The sequence below is a fragment of the Fulvia fulva genome, chromosome 2, assembly GCF_020509005.1.
Source record: "Fulvia fulva chromosome 2, complete sequence".
Lineage (NCBI taxonomy): Eukaryota > Fungi > Ascomycota > Dothideomycetes > Mycosphaerellales > Mycosphaerellaceae > Fulvia > Fulvia fulva.
Genome location: NC_063013.1, coordinates 2,613,206 through 2,639,666, shown reverse-complemented (window position 1 = coordinate 2,639,666; position 26,461 = coordinate 2,613,206). Strand labels below are relative to the sequence as shown.

General features: G+C 47.8%; 2 protein-coding genes across 2 annotated transcripts; both read left to right on the top strand.

Annotated features, from left to right (window-relative positions):
- Position 1: 1 nt before the first annotated feature.
- CLAFUR5_02962 (Ubiquitin-60S ribosomal protein L40) lies at positions 2 to 945 on the top strand (the record flags this gene model as incomplete). The annotated part of the gene is made up of 5 exons (XM_047902110.1): positions 2 to 50; positions 370 to 376; positions 453 to 633; positions 698 to 808; positions 859 to 945. The coding sequence occupies 5 exons, from the start codon at positions 2 to 4 to the stop codon at positions 943 to 945; spliced, it is 435 nt and encodes a 144-aa protein (XP_047758190.1).
- Positions 946 to 1,838: 893 nt separating this feature from the next.
- Positions 1,839 to 2,704, top strand: CLAFUR5_02961 (Methyltransferase-like protein 7A; the record flags this gene model as incomplete). Its single annotated transcript, XM_047902109.1, has 2 exons — positions 1,839 to 2,469; positions 2,526 to 2,704. The coding sequence occupies 2 exons, from the start codon at positions 1,839 to 1,841 to the stop codon at positions 2,702 to 2,704; spliced, it is 810 nt and encodes a 269-aa protein (XP_047758191.1).
- Between the last annotated feature and the right edge of the window lie 23,757 nt (positions 2,705 to 26,461).

The following is a 26,461-nucleotide window of genomic DNA, read 5'->3' as shown; positions in this document are numbered from 1 at the left end:
CATGCTGGACAAGAGAAGGGGGACAAGACCAACGGATAAGCAGAAGCACAGTAATCCTTTCTTAGACAGAAATTACCGAGCAGTGACAGACAAGGGCGCGTGTGCATGTACCTGCAGGCTGTACATGTACCGTTACCTCACTCCCGCACAAAGCCTCTCTCCGCCCGACGCTCAGTCAGCGGCGAAGTGGAGAGGCTGTCCAAACAGGACTAGCGCACATCTTGCCGCTTGGCACAGCACGTTACATTTCCCACACCACACCCTCCTTTATCCACCGAGGACAGCGACGTCAGAGTAAGAAGAGACCGGCAAGAGTACGTATATGCGAATATGAGGATGCCGAGAGACGCCTGCTAACAGTCTTGACAGTGCAGATGTAGGTCCCACACCGAGCGCGAGCGCCACCGAGAATGCCCATCTCGAAATCTCGAAAACTAACGGATATCGCGCAGCTTCGTAAAGACACTCACCGGCAAGACCATCACGCTCGAGGTCGAGTCGAGCGACACCATCGACAATGTCAAGAGCAAGATCCAGGACAAGGAGGGAATTCCCCCGGACCAGCAGCGTTTGATCTTTGCTGGAAAGCAGCTTGAAGATGGCCGCACCCTGTCCGACTACAACATCCAGAAGGTGCGCATATGTTGGGAACGAGAGCAGGAGTGACATGGGGAACGAGGACTAATATACACTGCAGGAGTCCACTCTCCACTTGGTCCTCCGTCTCCGTGGTGGTATCATTGAGCCATCGCTCAAGGCCCTTGCCTCCAAGTACAACTGCGACAAGATGATTTGCCGAAAGTGCTACGTATGGAAGACCTGCCGACATCGACCTCGTCAATCACTAACACAATTCAGGCCCGCCTGCCTCCTCGTGCCACCAACTGCCGCAAGAAGAAGTGCGGTCACACCAACCAGCTCCGCCCAAAGAAGAAGTTGAAGTAGATGTTACGCCTGGGAATGCAATGTCGGAGTTGCGGTTGCTGTGGGTGGAAGAGGCTTACAACTGCTTTGCATGTACCGACTGAGAGTAGCAGCAAGCGAAAGACAGCATGCATGCTTCGGCGCATTGGGTTGGACTTTCTGAATACAGCTTCGTTTCTGATGAAACCTAACGAATGAGACAACCTCCGCGATTCCAAAATATTCGACCTTCCTGTCGTGTCGAGACTCTCGGCCATGTTGCACGACGCTACACGGACATACTCCTCACCTCGCTCAGGACTGATGATGCCGCCCGCATTGCCATTGTCATGAGGAAGCCACAAGCGAGTTTTTCACAGCCGATGACACCCCCGAGCTAATCGCCTCGCTCATCAAGGCTATCCAGTCAATACCTTCCGTCCACAATGTCTCTATGCCACCATAACATCGTCCTCGTCCGTTGAAGCTAGAGACCAGTCGAAAGACATGGTCAAACAGCAGGTTTACATAGCCGGATCTGCTTCGGTTGGCATGTCGAGGCGTCGGTAATGATCTGAAATACCCTCTATCGACCGTGGAACGAATGCATTACGACCCAGCACCTATGTTGTTCAAACACTACGATACTTCACAACCTTCTGTCGGCGCAGTCGTGTGATCCAGAGAAGTTGCGATGTGTGCCTCGACTCGGAGGCGACTTCGGCTCGCTGGTATGATAGCGGGGTCGGTGCAGTGGACCACATCTGCAGAAGGGCCTCTCACCCTACCTAATTCACATGAGCGAACCAATGCCTGTAAATACACCATTGTGCTGACTGTAACACGTCGCGCCTTATATATATGGTCCTTTCGTGGCCGCGTCGTCACCTCTACATCCTCACCACTATCAGCAATCTCTCAATCCGACGACCACAATGCCACCCAAAACAGTCGACCAACCATCCGGCCCTCTAAACCTCCTCCGCCCATTCCTCTTGCTCTCTTACTCAGCCTACTACATCGTCCCCACTATCATCTCGCTCATCCGAGAACTTAACCTCAAGCCCTTCTTCAGCCTAGACGCCTTCAAAGATGAATGGTTCGGCCGCTTCTGGATATGGTTCGGTCCTGCCTCCCGCGAGTATGCAGCACCAGCAGTAATGCCACTTCTGCAAAACAGTGCCTCTGGTGTATGCCTGGACATCGGCCCAGGAACAGGTCAATGGCTCTACCTCTTTGCCCGCGCTGAAAATCCTAGCATCACGAAGATCTACGGAGTGGAGCCGAATCATGCTATGCACAAGTCTTTATGGGCGAATGCCGTGAAGGCGGGACTGGGAGATGTGTATGAGGTGATTGGGTGTGGAGCGGAGGAGTTGGGGACCAAGGGTGGGATTGATCCTGGGAGTGTTGATACGATCGTCACAGTGCAGTGTCTTTGCAGTATACCAACGCCGGAGCTGATCATTCGCGAATTGTATCCGCTGTTGAAGCCGGGTGGGAAGTGGTTGGTCTACGAGCATGTGAAGACGAAGTATACGGGAGACTTCGTGGCGTATTGGCAGAGTAAGCTGACAGCGGTGTTCGGAGTCGTTGAGCGTCTTGCTGACTTTGTCGTACAGAGATGATCAACATCATCTGGCCGCACTTTTTCAATGGCTGTGATATCACAAGACCTACCGATGAGTGGCTGCTGCGAGCTGGTGAGTGGGAGGAGGTCAAGCTGAAGCCAGGTGCTGGGGAGGGTCCGTACGATTGCGTACCGCATGTCATCGGCACGCTCACCAAGAAAAAGGGTTGAGCCGCTGCAGTAGAGCTGCAACAAGATGGCGGTAATTTCGTTGGATGATGCGTTGAGAGCGTGGTGGCGGGGGGTGGCAGTATCAAAGCTGACAGAATGAGCGAGATCGACTGAGGATAGCTTGGAGTACCTTGATACAGCCCCAATAATGAGTATGGGAAGGCATCTGGCGATGATCGAAGGAGGAAATGCAGACATGCTTTAGAAGAGTACGCATGTCCTCATCGTCCCAGGTCACCACCATCGGTACGTTACTCCTCGATGTTTCTGCGTCTCTTTGGCATTTCGACTCTCTTTATCATGCTGGTACGAGTCTTGCAGATGGTCGTGCTGTGGACTCCGTCGGTTTGAGATTCGATGTGTTTGAGGCTAGGTCTGGGGGACGATGCGTATGCCCTGTAATCCATCAGGGCACGGCGTATGATTTTGATTGTACATGACAACGGCTCAACAGATAAATAACGACGTTCCAGCGATGGCAGGTCGATGTCGAGGTGTGGTTCTAGATCATGACCTTTCGAAACACCGTCGGCTCCTACCTCCTTTCTCAGGCGCTCCTTTTATGTCCAGCTTGATTCTTGCCTCGTGTGTGTGTGTCTGACGTAACACCCTACCCACTTGCTATATTAGGTATAGTGTAGGCAAGCGTGGGCTCTAGCGGAGCGCCTAATTGTCACGGGCCCAGGCGGACGTCCAGTGAATGGCAGTCGGTCACGTGACTCGGCACGGGCCGGCCCGCATGCCTCGGCTTGTATATTAACTTTCCGCACCTCGTGCTCCTCTTAGATAGCCTGTCTAACAACTTCGTTATTTGCCCTACCTTAAGAACGGCTCCCTTATACTTTAATAGACCGCCTTTACTAACCGTAGAATACGTACTACGAAGGACCTATAAAGTAATATATTAAAGATATAGAAACTACGCCTATCGCGAGTTTTCTATACTAATCGCGCGACAAACGCGACAGGTCTAAGTCAATAAGAACAATCGTACCTTTATTAATAAGATACTAGCTAAGAGTATAGGCGGTAGGCACTTCCTACTTACTAGTCGCCCTAAGATTCGCCGCGAGTCGCTTATATATAATAAATAAATAAATATATATTTATAATACCTATCTAGCTCCTAAAAGGTCTACGAGGCCGGGGGCTATTAAGGAAGAGAGAGGGGAAAACCGTCGTACGGGGAAAAACCCTCTTTAGGTATTAGTAAGTTCTCTCTATTACTTATCGGTCAATCTATTATACTAGAAGCGGTAAGTACTAGGTAGTTAGCCGCCCCGGAGTACTAATCTGCCCGGTACCTAGGAACGAGTATTAGTAGCTAGCCGACTATCGAGTAGACGACAGGTCGACTATTAGTAGAGGCGGGTTACCTATCGAGTAGGAGATAGGTCGACCGTCGAGCGGAGAACGAGCTAGCCGTCGAGTAGACGACGAGTCGACCCTTCCGGGCTCCTATACTCTATTAGTACCCCTATTACTATTCCTCCTATACTCGGGGTCGCTATAGGCTACGGTCTACCTATATACGTAGTCGTCGGTACCGCCGAAGTCTTACTACGTCTATAGTAATAAAGGAATTGGGTCGACGACGAGAATCACCTGTACGTGGTGTCGGCTACGAACCTCTCGTCTAGCTACGAGAGAGCCAAGTATTCTCACGCTGGAGCGTCGTGGGCGCGACGGGCGCGTAGCGTAGGCGAAGCCGCGGCGAACAGAGGACTACCAGCAAAACGGGTATGAAAACCATCCGACGAGCGTGTACTCGTGTCGGGAGCGAGTCCCTCTTCTTTCTACGTGTAAGAAGGGCGCGGAACCGTGGCCTATACGCTCGACAGGACACCTCTGGTATGAGTGCAGAATTTTCACCTCCGGAGACCGCAAACCGAGCGGGCTAAGCGACGAACATTGGACGAGCGGACTACAGAACAACAACTGAGCGGACTATGCAACGGCGTCGAGCGGACTACGAAACAATCTGGTGTTTGCCAGCGGGCAATGCGGTGGGTAGGTGGACACGCGACGAAGCCTGTAAGGGCCTGTTGAACACCCGGTATGGGAACGAGGGTTTTGCCTGAGGCACTGCCTGTCCCGCTACACAACGCACCTAGTCTGACATGGTAGATTGCGACGAGGAAAAGACGATAGCCTAAGCAAGGAAAAGACGGCTGTTAGGACGGGGAAAAGACGTACAATGCAAGTGGATTAGTTCTGTGATCGGGGAGGATCGAGGGCAGGGTGATAAGGAACTTCATATTGGTTAGTAGGTGGAAACGCAAGGAGTACGCTGCCCGGCGTGGTGTGTGCCCCGAGCAAACCTGCGAGGCATGGACGGCCGCTTTCTAGAGATAGGCTGCGGTAACGCGAAGGGCGTCAAAACCTGGGGCGTGGTGTACACTGGCAGCGACGGCTGACACTGTCTGTACAGCCCGAGAGGACGGATGCGCATGTCGGTCAATAGAGAGCACTAAAGGGCTTAGGCCTATGGAGGTGGATATTGGCTTAAGGAGCAAACAGGGAGGGAGGGCGTAGAGGGAAGCTTTTGCTCCGGGCTAACCTCTCGAAACGAGGCTACACGGTGGTGCTAGATGAGTGGGAAAGCGCGGTTAAGACTTGTCACCTTATCTCGTAGCTAGCTTGCTAAATACGATTCCTTCCTTGCCAGGCTACGGTACTAACGGCGCCTACGGCCCTACAGGCGAAGCCCCCCCAAGACAACTGGCAGCAACTTATAGAGGACGCAAAAAGCATGGAAACTAACGATCAGCTCCCTTACCGGTCTCTACAGGTAATGATCACTCAGCTACGCACGGCGCTTGTACTGTCGTATCACCGAGGGCAACAAGAAATGAGGACGACGTCCCAGGCGATTAGCAAGGCCACCCGGAATCAACACCCCCATAGCTGGGCATCGGTCGCGGCATCGATACCAGGCCCCCGCCCAACGCACGATGCAGTTACGATCCGCATTGCAGCAAAGGAAGACCAGGCCGAAGTTGCGAAGCTATCGAACAAGGAGCTCGCCCAACGAATTAACCAACCAGGGGTGGTCGCAGTGAACCAACAGTCTAACGGCACCCTACAGATCTATACTAGCTCTGCTACTGCTAGGAGGCACCTAGAGGCACAGCCACAGTGGGCATCTAAGGTTGCGGCATCAGCGAAGGTCTCAACGAAACAATTCACGATCCTAGTCCACGACATGCCTAAGGAGTTTGACCCAACCAACCAGGGTCACCTACGCGCTCTCCAAGAGGACAACCCGGTCACTCTTAACTCTCCAATCCAGAAGGCGACTTGGCTCCATAGGAAATGGCCAGAAGGCAAGAAGGCCTCGGCGCTAATAGTATGGCTACAAGACGCGAAAGCGGCGGATCTAGCGATAGAACAAGGCCTGGTCTGGCAATACAGCCTCAAGACAGTAGAAAAGCACTCCTCATCCTTTCGTGTCCTCCAATGCTTCAAATGCCAACAGTATGGACACCAAACCTACACGTGCACAAACAAGCAGGCCTGCTCGAACTGTGCAGGAGACCATATGTCTAGGGACTGTACATCGACTACGAGACGGTGCGCGAACTGTCCGGGGCACCACCCATCGTATAGTGCGGAATGCCCACAGCGGAAACTAGCGAAAAACAAGGCAATCACAAACAGAACCGTCGCCCCAAGATTCTACGGCGACCGTGAGGCTAGCCCACACCGGAACCAACTAGCGGCGGTCGGGCACAAGCGCCCTAGGGCCGAGAACGATGTAAAGGATGCGCAGCCTAGGGCGTACGGGAGGCCACGTGCTCTGCTAGCTGCGGCGAGGGAATCTAACCAGGCCCGGCTCCCCTTTAGTACACAGCCGATAGGCGTAGACCAGGACGCACAGGGCAGTAGGACACAGGACGATACAGAGGAAATGATTGTCGATGCCGATGACTAGCCTCGACACGCTTAGCATCATCCAGTATAACGTCAACCATAGCAAGGATATAGTCCAGAACCATTTCCTACACGAGGCGGACCCGCGCGTCCACCACGTCCTTGCAATCCAGGAGCCATGGATTAACCCGCACTATAAGAGACCAACGACCTGCAAGTCACCAGGCTACACGACATGCCTACGAGGCGACGGCAGACCCCGCACGTGCTTCTATGTCAGCAAGGACATACTAGAATCCGACTGGGAGGTAGTGTACTACGCAGACGAAGAAGGCGGGGGCGATATTACCTCCCTCCACGTGGGTAGCACCTGGATACACAACCTATACATGCAACCGCCAGCCTCGAGGTCTAGCCGCGACCTAGGGGTCTGCAGACACCTAGACAGTGCGCTCAAGAGACAAGGGTGCCACATCGTAGTAGGAGACTTCAACATACACCACCCTTCCTGGGAAAGCCTTATGCAGCCGCACCCTATAGCCGACGAAGTACTCGACTTGATGGCGAGCAACGCAATTGCCCTCAATACCCCGAAGGACCTGGGCACCTGGAAGAGAGGGGGACTCCAAGGCACGATCGACCTCTCCTGGATCTCAGATAGCCACTACCACACGGTAACCTACTGTGGGATCGAACATGAACTCGAGGCGTCGTCAGACCACATGCCAGTCAGGACCTCTATTGCGACACAGATACAACGCACACCAGCGAGAACCCCTAAGCCAAACTGGGGAAAGGCCCACTGGGCCAACATCCAGGCGTACCTCGATGACTCCAAGAGGCTAGTCCAGATCGCGCAGCAGCAATACAACAGTAAAGACGAGATAGACGAAGCAGTCCAGGGGTTGACAGACGAAATAAGAAAAGCGACCTCACTCCACGTTCCGCTTGCCCAACCAACGACATGGTCCAAACCATACTGGACGCCGGAGTGCACTGCGGTAGTAAGAGAAGCAAGGAGAGCCCGCCGGGTGTGGACGAGCAGCCATAGCGAGGAGGCCTGGAACGTATACAGGGAGGCATGCCAACAGAAGAAAGCCATAATACGGAGGGAGAAAGCAGTCGGCTGGAGGGCCACAGTGGAAGAAATCGCCGGCAAGCCAGAGAGGATGTGGAAGCTAGCGAAATGGGCCCGACAGGACCCTACACAGGGCCCCTCCTTCTCTATCCCAGCGCTACAATCGCCTAGTGGCCCGGTTAGCGACCCCGAGGCCAAGGCGCGTCTACTGGCTAGCAAGTTCTTCCCACCCCCAGTCGAGGCTGATCTAAGCGACATAAACAGCTCTACTCCCCTAGCCCCTAGCATCGCGGTCCAACAGGAGGTGTCCGAGGGAGAAGTTACCGCTGTGCTGAGGAAGTTGCCGGCGAAGAAAGCCCCGGGGCCGGATGGGATCCCAAACGAGCTACTAAAGAAGTGGAGAGATCAACTAGCCCCAGCAGTTGCAGCGATCTTCAACGCCTGCCTACAGACCGGATACCACCCGATAGCTTTTAAACAATCGACGACAGTGGTCCTACGCAAGCCGCAGAAGGAAGACTATACGCAGGTGAAGTCGTACCGCCCAATTGCGCTCCTTAACACTCTTGGGAAGGCGCTTGAGAAGCTGGTTGCAACGAGACTCTCCGAGGCGGCAGAGGAACACTCCCTACTCCCGGACACCCAGATGGGTGCGCGCCCACAGCGATCGACGCTATCCGCGATGGAACTTATCACCTCTCAGGTAAAGGCCATCTGGTATAAGAATAGGGACAAGGTGGCTTCCTTACTTAGCCTAGACATATCGGGAGCCTTCGACTACGTGTCACACCCGCGGCTTCTCTACATCCTAAGGTCGAAAGGACTCCCTGAGTGGCTTGTCAACTTCGTACGGTCCTACCTCCAAAACCGCAGTACGTCGATCCTGGTCGGCCAGTACAGAAGCCCATTTCAAGCAGTCCACACTGGAATCCCGCAAGGCTCAACGCTAGCACCTATTCTGTTCCTCTTCTTTATGGCGACGCTGCTCCCAGCCCTAGAATCCCAGAACACCGCTGCGAGCGGCTTCGTAGACGACACAAACATCCTAGCGTGGTCTTCCTCGACTGAGGAGAACTGTAGGCTACTAGAAGAGAAGCACAAGATCTGCGAGGACTGGGCTAGGAGGCACGGGGCTCGGTTTGCCCCAGAAAAGTACAATCTGATACACTTTACGCGCCGGCCACGGTTCCACAATATGCAAGCTTCTATCCAGATACAGGGGCACACGACTAACCCGGCAAATCAGCTCAGGATCCTCGGACTATGGGTGGACCCGGCGCTACGGTGGAGGAAGCACGTACAGGCAATATTACGGAAAGCTGAACAGAATATGGCATCATGCCAGAGGCTCACTGCGTCCACATGGGGGGCGGACTTCCGGCAGTCACGACTTCTATATACGGCTATTGTACGGCCAGTCCTTACCTATGGCAGCCAAGTGTGGTCCTTAGGCGAGAGGGCCTGCCCATCGAAGGGACTCGTCGCGCCGCTAGCGAAGATCCAAAACCAATGCCTAAGGAAGGTCACCGGGGCATATAAGTCGACACCAACGAGGATGCTTGAGCACGAGACCGCTATACCGCCGATCGACCTATACATCCAGGGACTACGGACCTCCTACTTAGGCAAGTCGGCACAGTACCCAGTACAGAAGGTCATCGCCAGTGCAGTCGCAAGGGCCCGCGAATCAGTACCAGCGCATAAGGGCATTCGACCCGGAAACGAGCCGAACTACCGGGCAAGGGACGAACAGCTAGCAACACAATGGGAAGGTGAGAAATCGTTTGTAGAGCAACTATGGAAAGAGAGGTGGAACAACCAGGTTGTAGGGCATAGTGGACGCCCTCAGCCAGCGGGACAACCTAAGGAATGGTCAGCTACAAAATCCGCGGTCAAGCACCCCCCGAAGCTCATCCACTACCGCCTTACGAGGGCACAGAGTAGCATAGCAACCCAACTGCGAAGCGAACACATCGGCCTCCAGGGGTACCTATCATGGAGGAAGGTCCCAGGATACACGAATACTAGCTGCCCCTGCGGCTATCGCTCCCAGAACGTACGGCACGCACTCCTCGTCTGTCCGAGGTGGTCGCTAGGAAGGGGGGAGTGGATGGTAAAGGCGAGGAACCGGACGATTGGGGCACTTCTTAACAACGCTGAAGACCTACGGCGCATTACGAACTGGATACTAGAGAAGGGCTGGCTAGAACAGTACCGCCTAGTAGGAGCAGTGCAGGAAGAGAGGACACGACGCTGCGCGACGAGACCGGCTAGGAGCGGGGGCTAACGGGGTAGTGACATGGACTACGTACGTTCAGAGGGAAAGCTAATCTAGACAAGGAGTAGTCGGGGGCGGGAAGGGTTTTCACCTATTCGGGTTTCCCTTTGTACATAACAATAGATATATACCTGCATAGGCCGGATAGGGTCCTAGAACAGGGGAATGACAAATCTATCTATCTAATAAAGGAATTGTATTTAGTAAGCTAGCTACGAGATAAGGTAATAAGTCTTAACCGCGATTTCCTACTTATCTAGTACTACCGTATAGCCTCGTTTCGAGAGGTTAGCCCGGAGTAAAAGCTTCCCTCTACGCTCTCCCTCCCTATTTACTCCTTAAGCTAATATCTACCTCTATAGGCCTAAGCCCTTTAGTACTCTCTATTAACCGATATACGTATCCGTCCTCTCGGGCTATATAGATAGTATTAGCCGTCGCTACTAGTATATACTACGCCCTAGGTTTTGACGCCCTTCGCGTTACCGTAGCCTATCTCTAGAAAGCGGCCGTCTATACCTCGTAGGTTTGCTCGGGGCACACTCTACGCCAGGTAGCGTACTCCTTACGTTTCTACCTACTAACTAATATAAATTTCCTTATTACCCTACCCTCGATCCTCCCCGATTATAGAACTAGTCCACTTGTATTATACGTCTTTTCCCCGTCCTAATAGCCGTCTTTTCCTTACTTAGGCTATCGTCTTTTCCTCGTCGTAATCTACTATATTAGACTAGGTATGTTATATAGCGGAATAGGTAGTACCTTAGGTAAAACCCTCGTTTCTATACCGGGTACTTAATAGGCCCTTATAGGCTTCGTTACGTATCTACCTAGCTACCGTATTGCCCGCTAGTAAATACTAGATTGTTTTATAGTCCGCTCGACGCCGTCGTATAGTCCGCTTAGTTGTTATTCTATAGTCCGCTCGTCTAATATTCGTCGCTCGGCCCGCTCGGTTTACGGTCTCCGGAGGTAAAAATTCTATACTTATACTAGAGGTGTCCTATCGAGCGTATAGGCCACGGTTCCGCGCCCTTCTTATACGTAGAAAGAAGCGGGACTCGCTCCCGATACGGGTACACGCTCGTCGGATAGTTTTTATACCCGTTTTACTAGTAGTCCTCTATTCGCCGCGGCTTCGCCTACGTTACGCGCCCGTCGCGCCTACGACACTCTAGCGTAAGAATACTTAGCTCTCTCGTAGTAAGACGAGAGGTTCGTAGCCGACACTACGTATAGGTAATTCTTATCGTCGACCGCTTATATTTAATAGTAGCTAGACTTAAGGTTACTAAACCTAACCCTAATAGCTAACTAACGAGTAAATATAGTAGCGTATTAAGTAACTAATATAACTAGTTACCGAACCGCCTAAGACGATTAACCTCTCCGACTATATCCGGGACGACGAAGTAAAAGAATATACGACTAGAAAGGATATCGAGTTTAATTATAACGATAATATAGTAATAGATAAAGGAGAAGGATGTTACGAATATAGGTTAGTAGGTATATCGTACGGTACTAAGACTAACTTAGTATATACCAAGTTAGTCGAGATAATAGTACGGTAATACTACCGAGACACCGTACAAATAGTAGGAGCGACTTAGAGGACCTAAAGTCGCTTAGCTAGTTAGTACGAGACTGTCGGAGGAACTGTTATCGTAGGATAAGATATAGGTAAAACCGATAAGGCGTAGTAAAACAGAACTAGGACTAGAGTAAGATCCCTCTATATAGGTATAAGAGACCTAGTCTCTATACCGATAGTAGAGACACCTTTAGTACTAAACACTGTTCTACTATATACCTTCGTATTCCTTGCAAGACATGTAAGGACCAGATCTCCCCCGGCACTGTCAAACATCTTTTCACAGTGCATGGCCCAAGGACACTGCCCTAAACACTTCAAGGAGTCACTGACTATAGTCTTGAGAAAACCACAGAAAGAGGACTACACAAAGCTAAAGGCATACAGACCTATTGCCTTGCTCAACACACTAGGCAAACTCCTGGAAAAGATCATAGCAGAAAAGCTGACAAACCTAGCTGAAGAACATGGAGTTCTTCCTGAAGAATAGATGGGAGGCAGGAAACAAAGATCAACACTAACAGCTGTGGAACTTATCACAGAGCAGATCAAGACCCTGTGGCACTTTGGGAACAACAAAGCAGCCACACTCCTCTTACTGGACATATCAGGAGCCTTTGACAATGTCTCACACCAGAGGCTGATCCTCATCCTGAAACAGAAGGCTATCCCTAACTGGACAGTCCAGTTCATCCAGTCCTTCCTCAGAGGCAGAACCACAAGACTAAGACTGGGCAGATACAAATCTGACAGCATGCCTATAGAGATAGGAATCCCATAGGGATCAACAATGTCTCTAATCCTGTTTCTCCTCTTTATGGCAGACCTGCCAGCAAAGCTAAACTCCAGAAACACATCAGCCTCAGGGTTTGTAGATGACACAAACATCCTAGCCTGGTCAGACAGCACAGAAGAGAACTGCAGAATCTTGCAGAAGAAACACAAGGAATGTGAGGAATGGGCTAGGAAACATGGAGCTAGATTTGCCCCAGAGAAGTATCAACTCATCCACTTCAGTAGAGCCAGAAACAGACACAATATACAAGCCCTAATCACCATTCAGGGACACACAACAGAACCCTCAAGTGAATTAAGGGTGCTAGGAATATGGCTGGATCCAAAGCTCAGCTGGGGACCACAGGTCAAGAGAGCATAGGCAAGAGCAGACAACAACAGGCAATCAATTGACAGGCTTACAGCCTCCACATAGGGAGCCACATTTACGAAAGCAAAGGTTATGTACAAGGCCATTGTGAAGCCAGCCATGCTATATGGAGCCCAGATCTGGTCAGCCCAAGACAAGATCCCAAAGAGAATTGCAGATCCCATCAGCAGAGCCCAAGCCTCCTGTCTGAAAAAGGTGCTTGGAGCATACAAGTCAACTCCAACAAGGGTGGTCGAAATGGAGTCTGGCTCCCCACCAGCCAAGCTCTACCTTCAAGGGTTGAGATACCAGTATGCAGGAAAGACGTCTGCATACCTAGCCTAGCTAGTAATCCAGAAGGCAGTCAACAAAATCAGGAGCCAGTGCACAAGAAGGCACAGATAAGCAAGACCCAATCTAGCCCCACAGAAGCAGCAGGACCTGCAGAAGTTCAAAGAACTAACAGAACAGCTGCACCTAGCCCAGCAGGAACAGGACAGAAGGGCTCAAGGGAGAGGATCAGCAGCCAGTCAAGGGAAGAAGCAACAGTCTCTAGCTGAAAGGATGGTAGGACTCCTCTAGAAGACTGAATGGACAAGAACCCCACAGAGGCCAGGAACCCCAAAGGCACTCCAACAGTTTGGTAGCCACAACTACCTACTGTACTCAGACCTGACCAGGTCAGAAGCAAGCATAGCAATACAAATCCGCTCTGAACACATCGGAGTCAGGGCATACCTGTATCAGAGAAAAGTCCCAGGTATCGAAGACAAGAGTTGCCTATGCGGCTACCTGTCCTAGAATGTCGAATATAGACTTCTGGTTTGCAAAGAATGGAGTACAGGGAGAGGTGAATGGAGGGCAAGGGCAAGGAACAGAAACTTCCAAGCCATGATCAGCAATAAGGGAGACCTCTAGAGAATTACAAGGTGGATCATCCACCAAGGATTTTTGGAGCAGTTCTCTCTTACTAGGGAAACAGAGAGATGGATTGAGGAGAGAAAGAAGGAGGAGGAGAGCAGGAAGAGGGGGACAGCTCCAGGGTTGCAGACAAGGTAGTCAGAGGCTGACCACCATAACACTAGTACACCCTAATGGAAGGAAAACTGAGAACTTATGGCAAGGAAGCTATTAGAGAAGGAGAGGAGGTTTTTACCTAGGAACAGGTTCCCTACCTTATGTAGTAATATATATAGACATAAACCCGTATAGGCCGGAGGGCACCACAACGATAAATGAATCATCTATCTATCTATATAACTAAGATGACGCCTAAGAAGCTCTATAGCAACTCCGCGATAAATAGAAGTTGACTTTACTCTATAGTAGTAAGCTTAACGACCGCGACGCTATTATTATTAACGATATAATCTATATAAAGTACCGGTTTAGCGGGCTTAGACTATTTGTACTACCGTCGAAAGATAAGTATTATACGGTCTATAGCCGAATTATTAAGTCCTTCTACGATATACCTACTACCGGATATCTAGGAAGAGCTAAGACGTATAAGAAGGTCACCTAGTACTACGTATAGTATAACGGTTTATAATCGTGTTAATACAAAGTAGCTAGGTACGTAGGAAAGAGGAGCGCGAGGTACGCCGATATTATATATAGCCGAGGCGCGCTAGTAACGCGCGGTCACGTGACCTATATACTAGCTGACTATTTACTAGGCCTAGGGCCGTAACACTGCCCCCCCTTAAAAATCGCGCTTAGTCCCTTAAGCTCGTATTATTGCTACTACGAAAGTAGTGTTATCCTCTATATCGTTATTTCTATTACTTCTATTATCTATTCTATCCGCTATCGTATCGTCGTTACTACCTCGGTCGGTATTATCGTATCCTCCGCGGTAGCTAACCTAGCCTATATAAGTCGTAATTTCGTACTTACCGTAGCGATTCATAAACTCCGCGAAAGAGTTCGTTATAGCTTCTATTACTTATATTAAGGAAGAGCTATAGTACCTATTACTAACTAATATAAGCGGTATAGCTATAATTACTAAGTTAAGGGAAGATTACTATTCGCGTTAACGCTTATCTTATACTTACCTACTATTGGTCATCTTTCTTAAAATAGCCGCCTACGGGTCTTTACTTATACTAGTCTTAGGCTCGTAGCTCTTAACCGGTAGTAGAGCTATAGGCACCTACGTAATTAGTATACGTAGCCCTCCTATAGTTACTAGGTTAGACGTAGCTATTAACGAAGCGTTTATAGCATCGCTAATTATGCCGTCTTCGGGTATATCCTCGTTCGGAATCTACCCTAGTAGTAGTATAAAGCCGGCTAGCCTATCCTTTATAGGATAGTTATAGTAGAAGTCTACGATAGAGGCGGCGGTAGTATCTATTAACTCCTTAGCGGGCTTCTAAGTAGGCTTACTATAACTAACCTATTATACTAGATACTCGTATTGTCTCTCCTTCCTTCTACTACGTAGCGCTAGTCCCGGCGGCAGTATACTCTTTATATCTAGTATTGTATCTAGTAACTAATACGTACTTATATTGCTATTATTGTCTTCTATCTCTATAGGCGCTAGTAGTAGTTATACTTAGCCTAGTATCGGTTTGTATACCGGTATTAGTAGGTTAGCGTAGAAGCCGTTATATAAGTTACTTAGCGATCGCGGTAAATCTAGGCGATACGTGTCGTATAGTAGTACTTTAGTAATTATATAAGGTCCGGTATAGCGGTAGTTAAGTTTCTTTAACGGGCGCTTAGTACGCTAGTTACGAGTACTAAGGTATACTATATTACCTACTTCGTATCGTAGTACGATCGTACGGTGTTTATTCGCGTACTCGGCTTACGACGCTTATACTATCTCTATCGAGTCTCTTAGTTTATAGCGAAGCTCTATTATACGCTATACGAAGGTATTTACTAATTCTGCGTCTAGGCGTTATTTATATAGGAGTAGCTATATAGGTAGGTTAAGCTCTATATCCGCGTATCTCGGATTCTTACTAATATTAGCTATAAAGGGGCTTATACTAGTCGTTTTAGAGATATAGTTATTAGCTATAAATTCTGCGAGCGGTAACTAGTCCGGCTAGTCATCTTATATATAGCTAATAAATACGCGTAGATATTACTCTATTATCTTATTCGTATTCTCACTCTATCTATCGGTCTTAGGATAATACCCGGTAGAGATCTTACGCCTAATCTATAGTAGTTTATAAAGGCGTCCCTAAAAGGCTAAAATCTATTAAGGTCCAAGGTCCGATATAATCGTCTTTAGTAATCCGTAGCGTAAGAAGATGTACTTAATATAGACGTAGGCGATGTATTTAGCTATCATTTCGAGAACTAGAATATAGTAGCGCTCCTTACCTAGTCTATTAGTTACCGTAAGCGCATTCTCGTACTATTGACCGTCGGCCGTATACTTTGCTCTAGGCAAGTCGATAACGAAGTCTATAGCGACATTATCTTAAGTATCGAAGGGGATAGGTAGTAGGGCCAAAAGTCCGTACTATAGTTCGTTAATACTACGGCTATTACGACATGTCCGGTAGGCGCGTACGAAAGATCTTATAAAACGGGTTATCCTTAGCTATATATAATATCGTAATACGAGCCTACTCGTAGTAGTCTTACCTAGGTATCCGGCTACCGGTATATCGTAAAAGGCTTTAACTATACGTATATAGATAGTGTTCTCCTTATCCTCTATAGGTAGAACGAAGAGGCTATACCCGCTATATTGGTTCTTAATATATATTATACTATCGACTAGTATTACGTACTTATCGTCTATCTTGTTCTTTCGGAGTAGTCTTACTAGTTCTCCTACCGCGAGTTAGGTAGTAGCTTCGACTACGTTATCTTATTCGTATAACTTACTAATATCTACTACTAGGGCTTCGTCTATAACTACTCCTTCTACTTCGGATACGGATAGTCTTAGGATCTAGCTTACGCTAACTAATAGGAAGTGTTCTAGTTTTAGTAGCATTCTATCCTATTAAGCATAACGCGGATCTAACTTATTATATAAGATAGCGTCTTAGGAACGTCGAGTAAGGCTATCTAGCTTCGCTCCTTATACTCCTAGTCGGTATATAATCTTAAAGAAGAACTATAATAAGACCTCGGCCTACCTAGCTTAGCGTCTATTTAGCTACTTAGATATTATAAAGTATTCTAAGTTCTTATAGTCGCTTAGACAAGTATAGGGTAGCCGCTTAGGTCGGTAAAGTTCTCGAAGTCTAGTTTATCGATGTCGCCGGCTATTAGCTCTAGCTTCTATTCCTTAAACGCCTTAACGATTACGAGTAACTCCTTGTTATAGATGTCGTAGTTGTACTCCTACGGACTCATCTTTTTCGATAGGTATACGATAGGGCGGAGGATGTTGTCCTCGTTATATTACGATAGAACTACTACGGTTATAAAGTCGCTTACGTTAGTCTCTAAGACGGTACGTCTCCCGGGGATGAATATCGCTAGTACTATTCCCTTAGCGTCGGTAAATGCTTACTTTAGTCCTTCGAACGTATTCTAACATTCGTTTGTCTAGTACTAGGGGTTGTCCTTCTTAGTTAGCTTTACTATAGGCAGAACTATCTTGCTATAGTCCTTAATAAAGCGTCGATAGAAGCCTAAGAATCTATTAAACGTAAGGATGTCTTTTACGTTAGTAGGAGTCCCCTATTTACGTATCGCTTATACCTTAGCTAAGTCTATTAATACGCTATCCTTACTGATAATTAATCCGAGGTACTTAGTAGACTGAGTATAGAACTCGTATTTAGAGATATCGAGCTAAAGGCCTACCTTACCGTATTTACGGAGCACCTTCTTTATATACTCAATATGTTCTTCGAGCGTATCGCTAAGGATTAGGATATTGTCGAGGTATACGGACGTAAAGTCGTCGAGGAACTCTCTTAGGGTATCGTTAATATACGATTGAAATGTCCCGGGTATATTATATAGTCTAAACGGTATTACTAAGTACTCGAACTAGCTATACCGTATCGTAAACGCCGTGAGCTATTCCGACCCTTCCGCTATACGTATACGATTAAAGGCGGCGATAATATCTAGCTTAGTAAAGTAATTCTTCCCTATAATACGGTTGAGTGTGTCCTATATTAGGGGTATAGGATACCTAGATTTTATCGTACGTTCGTTTACCTATCTATAGTCGATATAAACTCTAAGTCCTCCGCTAGGTTTCTTAACAATAAGTATAGGTGAAGATACGACTACCCTTCCTTCGTATCTACGGATATCCTTCTAGGCTAATTGTTCTTAGACCTAATAAGCTATTACCTCGTCCTCTTAGTTTAATATACGGTAAGGTCGGCTAAAGGGCGGAGTCGCGCTAGGCTTTAGTTTAATCTTATAGTCGATACCTAGCCTATACGGTAGGAGCTCCTTCGTATCTTACTTAGAAAAGACGTATATAAACTCGTAATAGATAGGTAGGAGGTGATCCTTCGGATCGATTGTCTCCTTCTTTTTCTTTATAAACTTATTAATATTAGACTATACGTATATCTTATAAGCGGATAGTGTCGGGCTAGTACGCTACGCTACTAGTACGAACGCCGCTACTCGAGTATCTAGTCGTTCGATAGTCTTGTTATCGGATAGTATCCTATAGCTAGTATCGGGCCTATATACTACTACCTTACGTATATTCCGAGTACTTATAGCATAAGCTATTAAAGGGTCCGTTACGCGGAGATCCCCTAGTTACTATTATTCGTTCTTATCGAAAATGAACATTATATATACTTTGGCTCCCTTTTGCCTAGCTATCCTATCGATAGCCGCTTTGCTAACTTCCTAGATATCGATGTCCGGTAGTATCGGTACGGGCGGCGTCTCGGTCGATATCTCGGGCTTAGGTCGTTATTTTATAATTACGTCGGAAGTTATAGTCTAGACTAGATCTCCTTTATCGTCTTCTTTAACGGTGGCTTAATATAGTAATCGGGTCTTTAGAGCTACTTCGAAGCTTTACTTAGTAATTATAGGCTCCTACTTATCGTTAATACTCTATACCTAGACTAGCTTGCCGCTCTATAGGTAATGTTTCTTATAGTACTCCGAGTCGAGGGTTATTATACTAGAGGTAAAGTAGATGCCTAGCTAATGTTTATCGTACTAAGGTCTACCTAGTACTATATCGTATTCTAGATAAGTAACCTAGAACGTTCTCGTTTCTCTATAGCTATTACTAAGCGTGAATTCTATAGTTATACGGTATTCGATTATTTCCGTAGCTATAGACCTATTAGCTAATCCGAGTGCTAATAGGTTATTAAGCTTAGTTAAGGGCAGGTTATGTTTATACGTATAAGAAGATTTAATATAATCTGAGTTAGTACCGTTATTAAGGAAAGTCAATATATATTACCTATTAGCTACGCCCGGAATTACTAGGTATAAGCTAATAACTAGGTTATATTCTATTTCTACTATCCTAAGAATATATAATAATAGCTAAAGTCCTTCTAGTAGAGGCTCTACTAGTAGTACTTCTCTTAATTCTTTGTGTAACTGTTCTTATTTATATCTACTTACTTCTACGCTTAAGTAGTAGACTACGTATTTCCCGCCGGTAATTCGACGACGTTAGTACCGCTAGCGTTAGTACCTAGACGTACCGGTATTTCGTACTCGAAGAGCTCGTAGGTACGCTACTATAAGCGGTGACCGGGCTTACGGTACTTCTTATAGAGGCTCTCGCGTATATAGCAAGTGTTCTCGGCTTCGTCTAAGGTCTTACCGAGACTACTCTTAAAGGGCTTAGGACGGGTCGACTAGGCCTTATAAGGTAGCTTACCGGGAGCTACGCCTACTAGCTTATCGTCCTTATCCTTACCGTCCTTCTTATTATTCTTAGGCTTCTTATTACGGGGGTAGAGGCTGTCTAAGATCTTGAAGTCTTTATCGGCTTAATAAAGGTTATCGATTATATTACTAAGAGAGGTTAGCCGATACGTTAGATACTTATTAAGGTAGCGGACTATTAGCTTACGTTATAGGTAGTCTATCGCGTCTTTACCCTTTAGGCCTAGGATGTTTACGTTCTAGCGCTACTTCGGGTAGAAGGACTAGAAGGTGTCCTTACCGTCTATCTTTAGAGGGTATATACGCTCGCGGGCTCGGCCGATAGGGTTACGGTCACTATAGCGATTAGCGAGCTCTTGAATTAGGTCGTTAATACCCTTATATAACTTCTTATTACTCGTAAGGACGCTAGAGATAGTAGGAATCTTAGGTCCGACTAACTCCTACGCGTCGCTAGGAGAAGTAAGGAGGTTATAGACGAATTTTAATACTACCTTCTTATTACGGAAGACCGTATAGTCGACGATAGTCTCTAACTCTAAGATGAACTTCTTAAGGGAGGGTCCTAATAGCTTACTATCGATAGTACTAATAAACTTCTCGGGCTTAATAATACCGCGCTAAGTCTTAAAGGGCTCGCTAAGTTCGGTATTGTACTTGACTAGAGACTTAAAGTCGTACACCTACTTCTTCTTCTTAGAAGAGCGGCGATAAGCACGGGCATCGCTATCCGACTCCGAGTCTTCCTCTAACTCTAAACCTTTAGATAACGGGTCCGAGTCGTTATTATCTATCTTACGAGAGTGTTTCTTACCCTTCTTAGTTACTCGTCTACCTTCCGCCTTATTATCCTTACCTCTTAAAGAGTCACGACCGTTCTATAGTACGCGGCGTTATAATATTACGCGAGATAGCGACGAGCGTACTCTAGACCTACTACGATCCTCGAGTTACTTCTTAAGCTCGTCGACCTAGTTTTACTAGGATTGATTTAGCTCCTAGATATCGTTCTAGTAGGTTTAAGCCTCTATCTTATATATATCGAGGTCTAATTCAAGTGCCCTAATCTTAGAGTCGTTATCGTTAAGCTATTATAGGGCTTCCTTAGCTTACTTCTTTAGAGACTTGTTTTATACTACGAGTACGGCGCTAGAGGAGGGTTTAGGTTAAGCCTTTAGGTTGTCGAGTTCCTACTAGACCGTAACAAGCTACTACTTAGCCTAATTTATCTCTACTCGTACTATACCTAAGTCCTTCTAATATATATTACGGTACTTAGTAGCTTCCTCCTTCTTAGTCTTCTATATGTCGCGGTCCTTAACTGTTGAGAATATGCAGGTCATAGGGTCAACATTGAGTGCTTAGGGGGATTAGTAATCAGGGCTTGCTAGTCAAGTCCCGAGTACAGCTGTCCCTCCTGAAACACCTACACCAACACCGGCGATACTGTATGTAGATACACGCTATCCCATTGGGTCCTTCTTCGTCTTTGGTGTGATCCGCCGTCTTCCACTGCTGCGCAACTCGTACCTGTTTAACAGGTTATGAGCCCGGGTTAGCAACTCGGTGTTTCACCCTCGACAAAGTCGTATTGGAGTTATTCCTCTTCAGAACAAAAGGAAGGCAGACTGGAGGCCGCACCCGCATTGCACAGGAAGCTACAGCCGCGCTGTAGGTGCATATAAGACGTGAAAGAGCCTAGTGAGGCACTGTCAGACTCCGAGTCAGGGAGCCTGTGCCAATACCTCAGACAAGTGGGCGAGCTTACTGAGAAGAGTCGCTCTCCGGACATCGCGTTCGCATCGACTAACTGTTCCATCTGAGAGAGCCGTAGTGTCTCAGAACACCCTCCCCTGAGAGAGCTACAGACAGTGTCTCAGAAACACGATCCTTACGACCGACTTTCCTCGCTTTCTTGTGGACAGCCATTCTCTCCACTATCAACCTCGCGTTCGGTTCACCTCCTATCGATCCGATCGCGTACGAACGAATACCTTTCTTCTGTAGGCAGCCATCCTGTCCTATATATAAAAGCATGGAGGAAACCGGACACAGCACCCTTGGTAGGAGGAGAGCAGCACCTATCCTAACCAAGGACAACTAGAGGACATGGTTCTCATTGATACAAGACCATCTTGAAGCTCAAGATGTGCTTTGGGTTGTAGATGGAGGCCATCTATTATCAAGCACACCCAGCTCCTCAACACCATCTGAGCCATCAGATCCCTTACCTGGACTTGAAGAGTCAAGATACAGTCCAGTTGGGAGGAAAGCAAATAGATGAGACAAGCTGGAGAGATCTGGCTCAAGATGAGGGCAAAGTACAGCAAGGTTCATGCTGCATATGCAATGACAGTTGTTCAAGAATTGATCAACTTCAGAATGATAGATGGCATGACCATCAGACAGGCCTGGGTCCACCTTGGCAATCTTGTAAGAAGGATTGCTGAAGTTGACCCAGCAGAGGCTCACTACAGAGAGCCTACAAGGAAGCTGAAGCATCTGCTTCAAGCCCTGCCTGAGGTGTATCTTGGGACCAAGAACACTATCCTGGCCTAGCCAGGACTGTCATATGAAGATTGTCTACAACTGCTTGAGTCACATGAATCCAGGCTGGAAGTTGCATCCAAGGAAACAGCAATGTTTGTAGGAAGAGGTTTCCAGGGCAAGATCACCTGCCATCTCTGTGATGGTGATCATGTGATCAAGGATTGCCCACACCTCTCTGGAGCCAAGCATGCTGTCAGGAAGGACAAGCTCAACAGAGGAAACACCTCTGTTGCAAAGAGACAATCATCACCACCGAGAACGAGGTCCCCATCCCCAAGCCTGAGGGACATCCTAGTGGTGATGAAGGACCTTACAAGGAAGAGCCTGTGCAACCCAGGAAGACTTATCAGACCCTGAGACACCATCAGAGGATGATGAAGTTGATGAGGTTGCCCATTCAACTGTGGAAGCCAAAAGCAAGTACCCCTCCTCAGAGTGGTTGCTTGACTCTTGTGCTTCATCCCATATGACTGACCAGGATTCACTTTTCAGGACCCTGAAACCTCTTCAGAAGAGGAAGTGGATCAAGGTTGGGGGTGGCTACCTACATGCCACACATGAGGGGAGTGCAGTGATGGGTGGTCCTTCTGGGAAGCAGATTGTCTTGAAGAATGTTTTGTTTGTTCCTGGCCTTGGAGTTAGCCTTGTCTCTTGGAATCAGTTCAGCCAACAGTTTGCTGTCCAACCGCCCAGTTTCACCCTCAAATCCCTTCCTGGAAAACCTGTTGTCCAGACAAAGCTGAGAGGGGGTGTTCCATTCATTCAAAGTGTTTCAGAGCAGCTTGAAGCTATGCCTCAAGCATATGCCTCTCTATAGGAGCATGACTTGGATCTGTCCAAGTTAGGTACACATTTTGAGTGTGAATTGGAACAGGCTATGACTGCCACTGAGTCCCAGGACCAGTGGGAGCTATAGCATAGAAGATGTGCACACCTTAGCAAGGGACTGCTAAGAAACCTGCATAGAGTCACTGACAAGAAAGATCCCATTCCTGTTCCTTCTGAACACCAGAACTGCAAGGTCTGCTCCCTTGCAGACATGAGGAAGTTCAAAGGACCTGCCACAGAGAGGAAAGGAGAGAGGCTGGCCCTCATCTCTATTGACATCTGTGGGCCTTTTCAAGGTGCAGTCTCAAGACTTGGCTTCAAGTACTGGCTTGAGATTGTAGACAACTTCTTGAGGAAGAAGTGGGTAGTCCCTTTGAAGGCTAGGAGTGATGCTCCTACAGCTCTAAAGGAATGGAAGGTTCAGGTAGAGAACAGCTCAAGGTGTTTTCTATCTGCAATCCGTAGTGATGGTGCAAGGGAAATTCTTTCCTTGCTAAAACAGTGTTTGTGCAACTTCCCCAACCTCCAAAAGACATTAGAGAGTACCAGAAGATTGGAGTAGAGGGGACTCCAAGAAAAGAAAAGGAAGAGGAACTTGTTCAGGAGGATCAACCTCAACAGCCACCTCAGCTTGCAGGCAACAAGAGGTCAAGGGGGGATGAAGATGATGGCTCTGCTGAGCATGAAGCCAAGCATCATAGGGCATTGATTGCTCAGATGTTTCATCTTGATCCAACTATGAGCTGGGTTGAGGAAATCCTGAATGATGTGGAGGGATATGCATTTGCTGCTGTTAGGCAGGCCATAGCCTACCGGCAGGAAGTGCCAATCCCAAAGTCCTATAAGGAGGCAGTGGGAGACCCCAATTGGGGACATATGTGGAAAGAGGCAATCCAGAAAGAACTTATTGCCTTAGGAAGCAACAACACCTTGGATCCAGTTGTACTACCAAGGGGTGCAAACCTGGTTACATCTAAGTGGGTTTTTGATGTGAAAAGAATGATCAGTGGAGCCATTGAAGAGTTCAAGGCAAGACTGGTTGTAAGAGGGTTTTCACAGAAATATGGTGTTGACTTTGAAAAGACCTTTGCACCTACTGTTAGGCATGATACCCTTAGGGTCTTCATGGCTGTAGTATGTGAGAGAGATCTTGAGATGCACCAGGTGGATGTGAACAATGCTTTCACCGAAAGCAGCCTTCTTGAAGACATCTACATGATCCCACCCCCAGATGTCGAAATTCCACCAAATATGGTCTTCAAGGTCCTTAGAAGCCTGTATGGACTGAAGCAAGCAGCTAGAGATTAGAACAAGCTCTGTGTTGCCAAGCTAGAACAGATTGGATCCACCTAGTCCCAGGTGGATCCATGCCTACTCATCCACAGAGGAAGAGACATCATGGTCCTCACCTATGTGGATGACATCCCCATTGCAGCTCCAAAGCTGTCAGATGTTCAGTGGTTCAAGGCTGAATTTAGAAGAGTGTTCAAGATCAAAGATCTTGGGGAACCTGAGAAGATCCTTGGAATGAGGATTACAAGAAACAGGTCCCAAGGTACTGTAAAGCTTGATCAAGGACACTACATCCGAACTAACCTTGCCAAGATGGGCATCTCTCCAGAGAAGGCCACACCCACACTCTCACCTATGGACAGCTATGAGGATCTGAGACCTTCAGCTACTATGGATGAGAGGTGCAACAAACAGGAGTACCAGAGTTGCAATGGTACCTGGATGTGGCCAATGACAATGACAAGGCCAGACCTTGCTTTCCCCCTTGGAAGAATCAGCTCATATGTTGCTGACCCTTCAAAGCAACATCTTAGAGCCTTGAAGAAACTCTCCAGATATCTGAGATCATACCCGGACCTGGGCTTGATGTACAGAAGAGGAGGAGGTATTCTCCAGGGATACTCAGATTCTGATTATGCCATAGACAAGGCAGACAGAGTCTCAATCCTTGGACATGTGTGGTTCCTTTGTGGATCACCTGTGTCCTGGATGAGTAGGAAGCAGAAGTCTGTTGCCACATCAACAATGGAGGCTGAGTTCATGGCCATGAATGCAGCAGCTAAGTAGTCACAGTTTCTTGCTGCAGTCCTTAGAGAGATGAGGTGTCCTGACCTGGTTGGAGAGTGTTCATTCCAACCTAGGATGAAGGCAAGCAGTACTGTTGATGAGCTGAGACCCGTGAAGCTTATGGGTGACAACCAAGCAGCTTTGACCTTTGTCAAAAATGCCCATGTCCATGACAGGTCAAAGCATATTGATGTGGCATACTACTATGTCAGGAATCTCTAGTGGCAAAAGAAGATTGCAGTGGATTACTGCCACATAAAGGACATAGTTGCTGATGGGCTGACTAAGCCCCTCAATGGCCAGCAGTTTCAAAACTTTGTGAGGCAGCTCTAGCTTGTATAAGGGATTGTTTGAGACCTTCTGACCTGAGTGGGAGTGTTGAGAATATGCAGGTCATAGGGTCAACATTGAGTGCTTAGGGGGATTAGTAATCAGGGCTTGCTAGTCAAGTCCCGAGTACAGCTGTCCCTCCTGAAACACCTACACCAACACCGGCGATACTGTATGTAGATACACGCTATCCCATTGGGTCCTTCTTCGTCTTTAGTGTGATCCGCCGTCTTCCACTGCTGCGCAACTCGTACCTGTTTAACATTAACTAATACGTTATACTCGTTACGTATCTACTGTTCGTAGCTCTTCTATTTCCCGAGTTCCTACCCTACCTTACCTAGTTATTCGTAAAGGATAGTAGCTATCTATATTATATTCCTCGCCGGCAAGCTAGAGAGGATATAGAAGCTAGCGAAATGGGCCCGATAGGACCCTATATAGGGCCCCTCCTTCTCTATCCTAGCGCTATAATCGCCTAGTAGCCCGGTTAGCGACCCCGAGGCTAAGGCGCGTCTACTAGCTAGCAAGTTCTTCCCGCCCCTAGTCGAGGCTAATCTAAGCGATATAAACAGCTCTACTCCCCTAGCCCCTAGTATCGCGGTCTAATAGAAGGTGTCCGAGGGAGAAGTTGCCGCTATACTAAGGAAGTTACCGGCGAAGAAAGCCCCGGGGCCGGATAGGATCCTAAACGAGCTACTAAAGAAGTGTAGAGATTAACTAGCCCTAGTAGTTATAGCGATCTTCAACGCCTGCCTATAGACCGGATACTACCCGATAGCTTTTAAACAATCGACGATAGTAGTCCTACGTAAGCCGTAGAAGGAAGACTATACGTAGGTGAAGTCGTACCACCTAATTACGCTCCTTAACACTCTTAGGAAGGCGCTTAAGAAGCTAGTTATAACGAGACTCTCCGAGGCGGTAGAGGAACACTCCCTACTCCCGGACACCTAGATAGGTACGCGCCTATAGCGATCGACGCTATCCGCGATAGAACTTATTACCTCTTAGGTAAAGGCTATCTAGTATAAGAATAGGGACAAGGTGGCTTCCTTACTTAGCCTAGACATATCGGGAGCCTTCGACTACGTGTTATACCCGCGGCTACTCTATATCCTAAGGTCGAAAGGACTCCCTAAGTAGCTTGTTAACTTCGTACGGTCCTACCT